Here is an 11897-nt window from a genome sequence, read left to right as displayed (position 1 = left end):
TAGCTGTTGTGGAAATGAAGCCCAAAAGTATCGTAACATAAAGCCGAGAGAGTCTGCAGAACCCACTCCTACTCCAGAGTCACTCCCCGCCCTGCACTACACACGCCTCTCCTCCCGACATATTTCAGTTTAAAGGCATGAGTAAAGTCTTTTATAGACCATAACTTCTGTGCAGCAGGCTGATGGTCGGATTAGTAACCTGAAATTAAAAAAAAACGTGATGTTTCTGGATTAGCTGCTCAGATTGTCCTTGAAGCAATCTGACTTTGCTGAATATCCATATTAAAAATTACAGTTTGATAGTGTTTTTTGTTCCTTAGATTGGTGTTCAGAAGGAAGTGTTGTAGCCTACAGTGCAGAATAAGTCAGTAATGTAAAAGCTGCAAAACAACTTTATTGTCGTTTATTGCTTTATGATATGATTATGTGCAGCAGGTTTGTAAGCAGTTGCAGACACAACTCCCCCTCAGCTGTCAACTCAGCCGGCTGCTTTGCTGAAGACATGATTTTGATTGAATCCTGCTGTGTTCCTATATATTTCCATATGTGAAAAACTGACTGCATTCTAAATAAACCCTCAAGTTGAGCATAAAGCGGGCGAGACCCTCTTTATGTTATGTAGGAGTGATTGTATCCAACAGGAAACAGCTCAGTGAAACTTCTCCATCAACTTGGCTTCGTACCAGGAATAACTGAACACAGTTCAGTTTTTACAGAGTAGATAGTGACAGAAAATAACAAAGCAAAGTTTTTCCACTTCAGACTCCACAGTTTATGGTTAATAGTGCAGTGCCTGCTCAGAACGGGCAGATTGCTTGGCCTATGGTATTGCTGCTTGCAGCGAGAACGAGAACCGCTCGTACAAACAGCTTCACATTTAAAAAGTAGTATTGAATTATGTTGATATTCCAACTCATTGTGCCCCGAAATAACTTAAAAATTATGCAATTCACTTTGTACCTCTACTTCAGAGGAAAAGATTTAACCACTACATTTACTTGCAATGCGTTCTCATCCCAAGTCTTCACATGTTGCCGCTTTGTCAGTGGCTTTTTACGTCTACATATTATGCACTAGGTTTCCTTCTGCATCTCCTGTTTACATTCCAGGATGACACTACCAATGCCAGGACATTAACCAATATGGCAAGCTGTTTTAACATTTAATCGCTAGACTGGATATTCATTACTGATATCTGCAACATAATTTTGCCTAGTCAAAACTCTTATTCAAGATATCTGTAATTAGATTTTGCCTAGTCAAAACTCTAATTACAGATATCTGTAATTCAGTTTTGACTAGTAAGATTCAAACTATTTTTGCCATTCATGTGTATGGGGTTTGTCATTATAGATATCTCCAATGTAGTTGCGGATATCTGCAATTGTTATTGCGGATATCTGCAACTGAATTGTGGATATCTGTAATTCCAGTTTGAGATATCTACAATTTAATTTTGACTAGTCATAATTCAAGTTCAAGATATCTTTAATTATCATCAATTGAAGATATCTACATGGTCCTTTCTAGATATCTTGAATTGAGTTTCAGATAGTCAGAATGACGTTGTAGATATCTTGAATTCGAATTATGACTAGTCAAAATGACGTTGTAGATATCCACAACTGAATTATGACTAGTCAAAATGACGTTGTAGATATCCACAACGGAATTATGACTAGTCAAAATGATGTCGTAGATATCTGCATCTGAATTATGACTAGTCAAAATGACGTTGTAGATATCCACAACTGAATTATGACTAGTCAAAATGACGTTCTAGATATCTGCAACTGAATTATGACTAGTCAAAATGACGTTGTAGATATCTCAAATTGGAATTATAGATAGTCATAATGTAATTGGAGATACCTAAAATGACAAACCCCATACACATGAATGGCAAAAATAGTTTGAATCTTACTAGTCAAAACTGAATTATAGATATCTGTAACAGTAGATTTGACTAGTCAGAATGACGTTATAGATATCTTCAATTAAAATTCATACTAGTCACAATGACATTACTACTAGTCAAAATGACGTTGATATCTATAATGGTAATTCCGGATAGTCAAACGTAGCGATTAAATGTTAAAACGGACCCATCCACCACCTCTCCCACCCACCCTATACAGAATTTATATTTTATATATTTTTTGACGACTTGTTACTGGTACTGCAGATTCAGACTCACTTACTCAACAAAATATAACAATTAAAAAAATGATGCATTTATTAGGGATGCACGATAATATTGGCACGTCATCAGTATCGGCCAATATTGGCTTTAAAATTCGCCATTAGAATTGGCCATCATGTCATGTCTCCATCTGCTGGTGGACCAATAAGAGTATGCATGCATAATATGATGTCAATTACATCACAGAAGAAACTTGACGATCACTAAAGTTAGATGGGGAAAAAGTGGGTATATTGGTATTGGTATTGGTTATTGGTCAAATAAATTGTTAAACATCGGCATATTGGATACTGGCAAAAAATCCAGTATCGTGCATCAGGAATTATTATTCAACAAATTAAATGTAAGTATATTGTGCTGACAATGCCTCTCTTTTACTCTTTGCTTTAAGTTGAAATGTGAATGCAGGACTTTTACTATGCAGTATTAATAATTTTAATTTTAATAGTTAATAGTTTTACTTAAAAAAAAGTTTGGCGTGCTTCTGCTGCCACTGCAAATAGCCTACCAATATCCCCAGTTAGAGAGAGGGTGCTAAGTAAAGCAAAATCCCCAAATTAATAAATTTGTCCCTAAAAAACACAACTGTTGCAGCTACTTGGGGTCAGAAACACGAGTTGTTCATTAAGCGGGTGTATTAATTTCCAAATAGGTGTGTTAGTCACTTGTGTTGACACAACCACCAAAAGTAGAGCATTAAATTAATTAGTAAATGTATTTTGCTGGGGGAAACGTTATTAGTGTTATAAGTTAGTAAGGCGAAGAAAAACACCCAAGTCAGAAACATTGGTGGAATACACATAGTGAGACATGCTTGACTCTCTGCAGAGCCCTGAAGCCCCACCCTGCTACTGCACAGAGCAACAGAGTGCCTTTCACATCTTTATTCAAAGTTTATATTGGATGTGTTGCGTGTCCAAATTGCACCAATTACGACATTGCGCGTCCCCAGTGATACACTCGTTAAATGTGAAGTAGATCAAATGAACAGCTGTTGAGATATGTGAAGGACACACCGAAAGATGGACAGACAGAGAGACGGGCAGATTCTTTGCTTTATTGTTAGACAGTTGTACGTTATGCTCCTGAGACTGTTCAGCCACAGAGACGCTCAATTGTTTTCTCTCTACGTGTGTATGTCAAACAGCCCGGCTACAACTTGACATCATTGTACTTTGCTCTCTGATCTTTATTTTTTGCGCTGCAGCCAATAGATTTAGCGGCAGCAGCTCTGGCGCCTGAACTGTCCGACTGCCACAAGTTGCATTACACCACGTTTTAATTTTTATTGCCTCTTACAGTCTGCTAATGAAAGACTTGCACCACACTGGCAGTCTGTGCACTTAGTAACAAGGTATACTCCAACACAAGAATCATTCAGGACTCGTTGGATACGTGATCGCAGCCTGCCAGCGACAAAAGGGGAAACTTTATTTGCAGTAACGTTGAACCAATATTTATTTATTTTATTTCTTTTTGACACAACAAAGCATAGGCCTACTAAACACTACTTACTAAAATATGAGTGAAGCAATACAAAGACTTAATTTCATCAGTGACTATAAAGGAATGGCTCAAATGTTTTTATTTATGTATTGTTAGATGTGTTAGATCCTCATTTTCCTTAAGCCTTGAACTAGAAGAATAAACATACTAAAACAGATAAACAGTTGTTTCGTGCTGCTGTGTGTGTGTGTGTGTGTGTGTGTGTGTGTGTGTGTGTGTGTTATACCGGACAGGACAATATCTTCAACCTGCCCAGTCACACAAATTCTTTCAGTCTTTAATCTGACAGCTTGAAACCAAACACATCTCTTCTCTTTATCGCTTTTTTATCATCCCTTCTGTCATCTCCTCTTTTCTTTCTCTGTTTTTTCTCTATCTCAAAATGCTCCTCTTATTCTCCTGCCTCTGTTCCTTACCTTTGTCTTGCTTTCTTATTCTCCTCTCCCGTCTTTTTCTGATTCCTTATCTCTGCTTTAATTCGTTGCCTCGACATGTGGTTCGAGTTTTCTGCTGTTTGTTTTGCCAGCACAATAAATAGTGTTTACTACAAAGAAAACAAAGGAAAGGAATCCTAATAAAGTTTATTGCACTTTGAGTCTGGTCCCAAGCTGTGTGGAGGAGAGGGATGTTGTAATGAGACTAGATCTCAGCCAGGTACAGATAAATCAGGAGGGAGGAGAGTCTGTCTGAGGCTCTGCACTGCATCTCCCAGTCAAACAGTGTGGGCGCCCTCCGTGTTTTATGGGGTGGTGCTTTTGTTTAAGTGTTTCACTCTGCTCATGCACTTGATTCCAAACAAAGCTCCACCAGGCATGAAACAATGAAACAAAAGACATTTTTATCATCCACACTCTGTTTTTTTTCTTAGGTATAAAGATTACAGGGAGCCCCCGTGGTCTTCAGAAGCGTACACGTTCTCCAAACAGTACTGGTGTGTCCTGGCTGCAAGACTGGCTTTCGTCATACTGTTCCAGGTATGAGCTCATTGTGTACACTGGTTAATTTCTATCAGCTCATGTGTCCGGGATTCAGACATTTAAGACTGTCTTAAAGCACAACAGACATACGGAAGTCAGTCAGACATCTTTAACAGGTGCACACACATGGCCGGAACTTTTCAGCGGCATCACTCTCTCATTACTCTGCAGTGTAGTTGAAAGCATACGCTGCAGTTAAATGTAACCGATCTGTTCAATAAAAAGACAGATAAAGTAATTGTGCGTGCATTTGTGTGGGCTGGTCTCTTTTAATTAGGTGAATCACAGTGTACTCTCATCATGATCAGGAATATTACCAGATGACTCAGATAGCGAGCAGCTCATCTGATAAACATCCGTCTGTCCGCCTGCACACTTCACTTACATATGTCTACCAAATGTCCTTCAACAACTAAGCTGTTGGAAAGGTTTCCTTCATTACTGCTGCAGATAAATCATTCTCTAGTGTCAGACACATGGACAGCATTCAGGAAATTCCTTTTCAATGTCCCTCAAAAGTTTCTAGATGAGAGATTTTGTGCGGGAAGGTTGCAGGGAGGACATAGAGAGATATATATGAAGTAAGGTGAGAGAGACAGGTGCATGCAGTTATAAAAAAAAGCTGAATTAGTGGGGCAGCCCCTTGAAAATGAAAGATTTAAATCATGTGGGACACCCCTCAGCTGACTTAAATTGCTTCAAGTCGAGCAGTCTTTTTTTATGTGGCTCATCGCTGTGCTTGGCAGTGTAGTTCTGGGGAAGTTTTGGACCCCAGATTTTGCTGAGCGTGAGTGTGCTTGACTTTCACGAGACTTTTTTTTTTTCTTTCTTTTTTTTCTTAAAGATTATTTTTTTGGGCTTTTTGCCTTTAATGTACAGGACAGAGTGAAATGGGGTGAGAGAGAGAGCGGGGGTTGACATGCAGCAAATGGTTGCAAGCCGGAGTCGAACCTGCGACCACTGCAGCGAGGCATCGCCTCTGTACATGGGGTGCCGGCACTATCCACTACGCTACCGACGCCCTTTCACGATACTCTTTGGTACAGACAGCTGCTGACATGATGCAGCGGCACAGAGAAGGAGAGACTGTGCACTGTAAGGCCATGAGATAACATTACCCTCTCTGTTCTGCTTAGAAGCAGCAACGTTACAGCTCACAGCAACTTAATATGACACAGTCTCTGGCTTTTGCTTGATATCTAGTGTCGGCAAAAAATGTAATCGCACATTTCCAATCGGTTGATAGCACAGTTACCTTGTCGACCATATTAAGCAAACGCTTCTGCCAGACTGAATGCCCCACTGAACCTGGTCAAACTTTATATGGACAAAAAAATAATTCAAATCCCAATCATCTAATATTTGTACTGACCAGCCAAATCTAATTCGACTGACAATTCTGACGAATAGCCCTAGAAATTAGTCACTGTAGTTTATTGTAGGTTGCCCCCCAAGTTTAGCCTGCATACCAGCACAACAAAATATCTACTCCTTGTGAATCAACCTCCATAGATCCGCATAGAAATCAAAGAAAAAAGACGCTCCTTATAACCCCAGAGCTTGCTTGAGAATCATCAGGTTCAAAGTTTTCTCTCCTATCACAGTAATCCATCGATAGTTGTCTATACATCCATGGTTACACTGAAACAGGAAGTTCTAATAGCTAATTTCACGGTCCTTCAATGTTGCCAATTTGCCCAAATAAAGGCTAAATTTTAGCCATGGCAACATTATACATTGTTGGGTTTTTTTATGCACACCGTAATGCTCAAACTGAGAGCATGTTTATCCCCAGAATAGAAGAAAAACAAAGAAAAACAGGTACAACAAAATCCAATGATATTTACTTATTCAAGCTGCACAAACAATAAGGCTCAAAATGTCGTTCTAGATCCTAGATTCCTTATAACTTCACAGACTTTAAGACTTGTCATTTTGATGACATTGTCACTATGTCCACACAGTAGTACATCAGATGGTTAGTTTGTGGAAAAAAATCATGTTTTCTCCTCCTTGTTGTACTTCTAATGGCATTTCCAAGAATCCACCAGGCCTGACGGAAAACAACCAATCGGAGCCAAGGAGTCTCTAACGCAGCTGTCATTCATGTCACTCATCACTGCTTGTGAACTGTGGTCAAACTGTCAAATTCAGCAGCTCTGATCAAATGTAAATCAAGATTCTGTTACTGCATTGCATGTTTCTTGCCTCAGATGTTTTCAGAAACATATTTTAGTGTACTGTTTAGCTGTAAAATGAGAGAGTTTGCTCTGCTCTGTGGGTGGAACTTAGTTTTAGCTAGACTGTGTCCAACATTTTTGGCCAGATCACAAACTTTTTCATTTTACAGCTAAACAGTATGCTAAATTATGTTTCTGAAAACATAAAACAGTTATTAGAAGCACTATGAGGAGGCAGAGGAACTGGATTTTTTTTTCACAGATTATCTGTCTTATGTACTACTGTGTGGACAGAGTGACAGTTAAAGCAAATATGAAAAAATAATTAGGAAAGTTACCAATGACAGCTTTAAAAGAGATCTAAAACTTAATTTATTCCTCCACTTGTCACTTTTGTCATCCATCTCCTTCCCTTTCTCTTCATCTCTACCTTTTCTAGAATCTGGTGATGTTCCTCAGCCTCATGGTCGCCTGGGGGATCCCTGACGTTCCCAAAACTGTCGTGGAGCAGTTCAAACGGGAGAAGAAACTTCTGGTCGACGTCTTCTTACAGGAAGAGAAGGAAAAATTCCAGCTCATCCAGAGCCTCTTCTCCAAGGACACCACCCTCCAGCCGGACAGCCAAACGCTCCACCCGGGCCAAGGCTTGACAATCCCGAGCCGCTTCAGTACCCTGCCCCCGGGTCTGATGCATGGCTTGCAGGGCTTAGCCGGAGAAGGAGGAGGGCCGAGGGCCAGGTGTAGGGCCGCCAGCTTCAGCTTGTTCACCCCGACACCCAGAAATGAAAATGAGAATTCAAGACACACAGCGGTGTGATATGTAACACACACATCTGTAGGGGCTCTTCAGCTAGGCCTCAGGACTGGAGAACATGTTACTCGGGTGATTCGGTTTGTGAATGTCTTTACCTGTGTCTTTTGTGCCCTGATGTGTCTGACACTAGTGCTGTGTTTTTTTTTTTTTTTTTTTTTTTAAAGTTACAGCATCATTTTGAACAAATTTGAGTTATGTCCACACTGGTTGAATGGGTGTCTATGTGTTGTTCCTAATTGCACCGACTGTTCACCTGATAAAGTGTTATCATTTTTACTTTTTGGTAAAAATAAATAATTTAGCGAGGCACACTTGCTTCATAGCGTAGTCAAGCAATAATTACAGTATTAGGCTGAACAACTGAATATTACAAGAACTTGGAAGAGACTGGAGATAAAGACAGACTCTTAACAAATGGACAGATTCAGTGATGAACACTTAATCAACAGATTGATGGACACAGGCTCATTACTAGGGCTGGGGACTGTGAGAATTTCCTGCTTTACGTGCTTATGCTCTTTATGTATTTTTGTTTTTAACAGAATTTGTAGCAGCTACGACATTTCACATTTCCTGTACTTTTCAATACATGGTACTGAAAACACACATGAGCCTTCCAGAGGAGCAAATCATTTTCTTTACTGTTTTCCAGCTGATTTTTCTCCGTAGATTTCAGGAACCACATCAGATCATTTTCAAACTTTACTAAAATTGTAATGTTAGTCAGTACACAGCCGCTGGTCATTGTTTCTCTGCTCAACGTATTTGATGATCAGATGCACATGCCAATGTGGCACTGTGTTGCATGCCACTTATAGATCATAGACAGTCCAAGCTCTAGTTTTAGAAATAGATTATCTGTGAAGCAAATGTTTTTCCTGTTAGCATATGGACTTCACAGCTGTCAACTGAGAACAGGATGATTTAATAATCTAAATGAAAACAGAGAGCCAGCTCTTTTGCAAACTGTGAATGACAGTGAACTAGAAGTTATCTCACTTACAAATACTTCCCTTGACAATCTGTCCTTCATTATGAAATACCAGACTGTATATTTCCTGCAGGTAAGTAATAAATCTGGGGTACTACCACACATACAGAGGAGCTGTGTCATGCATCAGAGAACTTGTGCAACCTCTGGCAGCCATGTTTGAAGTCTTCAGCTCTTGAGAAACACAGACTGTCAACTGCATTCAACATACCATCTGTTTCTTCAACCAGTCACTTCATCACTGATAGATATGATTGATTTTATGTTTAGATATTAGATTGTTAGCTAACATAGGCCTACTATCTGGTCTAACTATTGCTGTATAGTTGTTAAAAAACCTATTAGCATTCTAATTAAATTCATTTTTTGCATGTTAAAGTTAAACTGAAATTTGAATTAGCACTTTTTGTACAAGGAAATACAGGCTATAATGATACTGCAGCGGTGTGTATAATTTCAATTTTTCCAAGAAAAGGATAAAATCTGTCATTGACGTATAAATGGAACCTGTCTTTTGGCAGCAGTTGATTGATATTCGAGGGCCGATGTTGCTAGGGGACATGTCAACTTCCTTGGCCCACTACCCATTGAAATACATCACAGAATGAGGATTTATTTACATTAATACATAGACGATTTCCCCAACCAGCCCACATGTTAATTAGCTACTGTGAGTAATTTACGACCTCTGTCCCTTTATATTAAATACTTTGGAAAACCCATTGTACTGTGTAAATGTATCTTTCATTCAGAAGTGGAAGCTAGCAAGATAAACTGACTAGCTTTTTACTCTGTAAGTGGAAGCTAATTAGCCTAGCTTGCTGACATTAGCACTGACCCCCTCTCGACGCTTTTGTCATCCACAGCTCCTGCAAGGTCCATGTTCGTCTTGCATTATAGAAAGAAGAGGGTCTTGCTAGCGTTACTTGTCTGTCTTTTATGGGTACAAATTAGGTTATGGTAAATGACCAGACTGTCGAAACTCACAGCAACAGGTAGTCTGTAAACCCTAACTTGTAATCACGCAGTAATGTGTATGCAGTTCTCAAATCACTCAATCACTCAAATTACAAATAGCTAATAACATCAACCCTTCAGTGTAACTGCCTATATCTGCTGGAATTTAAGTACTAGGCTATTAGGGAGCATTGTTAGTGCCTACCCTAGATATTGGAGTGCTCAGCTTACCAGAAATGACATAAGAAATGAATGGCCCCTGAAGAAAACTGAAGCGCCATCACGTCAGAAAAAAATGAATGAAAATTAAATTTCTTCTTTTTGGAAATTCCAATTGAAACCAAATAAGTAGCCTACATAGGTCAAAACAAACACCAATAGCATTTAGCCCACAGTAGTATTAGTTGTACAGTACAGTATGCCGATTACTTAGCAAAAATGAATTTAATTCCAGTTCAACTTTAACCATGGATGTGTCAAGAGACCTGGTTATGGTGTAGCAGTGTTAATTCTGCTGCCAGTTGTATCTTGGTATCCAAGACACATTGGCAGTCTTGTTGGCCAGCAAGACTTTTGGGGGTACACACCGGGTTTGGCAACTGTCTTTGGAATGAAGAGGCACTCTGTTGGCACACCATATTCAGCTCTCGTTATGCTAAGATGCCGACATGCTGTAAACCTTCAGAACTATTTCAGAGGCCTTGTAACTGCTCTTGTATTTTCAGTACAACACAAAACACAACATCTGTCTGCTCAGTTAGGATTCAGTGACATATTGTTAACTTAAAATGTATTCACATGGGAATCGTGATAGTGGTGTTATGCTGGTTTTTGTCATTCAGGAAGACAAATGTTTATCCTTCCCTGATCCCCTCCTTACTTAAACTGGTGTAGAAGTTCTTTAATACATGATTGTTAGATGGATTATGAAATAATTTTTACATGTTGTGTGATCTGTTTTGCTTTTATCTCATTGGTCTGTTCTTTTTTATTTTGTATTTTGGCCTTTTTTGACCAGATTACCCGGTCAAATGACAAGTCCTCAGAAAATAATAAACATACAAGGCTGACGCAGGTTTCTGTGCTTACTAGAATGTGGTATCGCAACTAGTTTGATAGCATAGCAATATATTCAGACAATCCTACATGTATGGATATAGAAATACTTTTCTGGATGCATATCATATTGATAATTGTCATTATCATAGGTACCTGTTAACTCTTGTTGGCTTATCTACTCGTAGAACCCCTTTATCTTTTGGCACCGGGTGAGGTGAATCCATCTCAGCTTTCCTACTGGTTGTCCCAATGCAGAAAATACAAAAGCAAGAGGACTGCCCATTTTTCTGTCAATCATGCTAACTCAATTGTAAAAATTCACTCTGTTTAAGCTGGGAAACACTATAATAAAATTTAAAGTCCCTTTATGACCAAGAAAACCCTGACACTTACCTTGTAAGATGGTGGAGACCAAAACAGGTATAAAAGAAGAAAATAGTCCATTGTCCAGAAACACAACTCCTCTCAATTTCTTTATAAAACTTGGCATAGCTGGTATATTTTAGGGCTGTGTTTTTGAGGGTGTCAGAGAGTATTTATCCCACCTAGTGATGACAAAATGTTTCATTTTCTGATTAAAGGCCTTTGCACACTGAGACTGTTTGTTTTTGTTCCAAATTGTCACGTTTAAAAAATAAATACGACCTCATATCATTTCAATTATGTTTGCACACTGACTCAGAAACTTTCATCCATCATTAAAATGTTTGTTACAGGTCAACTTTCTCCTATCTTTGCCTACGTGAAAAGCCTTTAGAGAGTTGTTTGACCAAGAAGCTGCAAAGAAAACGTGGCATAACCTGTGGCACACAAATCGGTACTAAAAGAGAGGAGTAGGGTACATGGTATTATTTCATAACTCAGATAGCTTACTTTCAACAGGTCAGATAGTTATCAAGTGGATGATGATGACAGAGAGCGTGACAGTGTGGAGACAGAAAGGGTGGATAGCTCAACCCCTTCAGCTGCTGTGCTAAATGCAAGATGAAGAGATAGTGGTGACAGGCAGGGAGGCAACTCCAACAGAGAGAAGCAAGGGAGCAAGTTGTCTTTCCATTCTGTTTCGTATTTTTGCAACAAATAGAACGATGCAATGCATCAGAGTCAGCGTGCCAGGTTTCTGTGCGTATCTTTTTTTTTTTTTTTTCTGGTGATGGATTTAAAAAATGCATTTTAAAAAATGGACTCAGTGTGCAACGGCCTTAAGTTT

General features: G+C 39.1%; 1 protein-coding gene across 1 annotated transcript in view; it reads left to right on the top strand.

Moving 5' to 3' along the window:
• Window positions 1–11265, top strand: part of ano2b (anoctamin 2b) — a 119438-nt gene extending 108173 nt beyond the window's left edge. Inside the window, exons 27-28 of the mRNA XM_050036193.1 lie at window positions 4578–4683; window positions 7306–11265. Of these exons, the coding sequence (XP_049892150.1) occupies window positions 4578–4683; window positions 7306–7683 (484 nt within the window). The 3' untranslated portion in view covers window positions 7684–11265. The remainder of the gene's footprint in view (window positions 1–4577; window positions 4684–7305) is intronic.
• Window positions 11266–11897: the final 632 nt, after the last annotated feature.

Source organism: Epinephelus moara, chromosome 23 (assembly GCF_006386435.1).
Source record: "Epinephelus moara isolate mb chromosome 23, YSFRI_EMoa_1.0, whole genome shotgun sequence".
NCBI lineage: Eukaryota > Metazoa > Chordata > Actinopteri > Perciformes > Serranidae > Epinephelus > Epinephelus moara.
The sequence above is the reverse complement of the archived record's forward strand: the minus strand, read 5'-3'. Positions and strand labels throughout refer to the sequence as shown.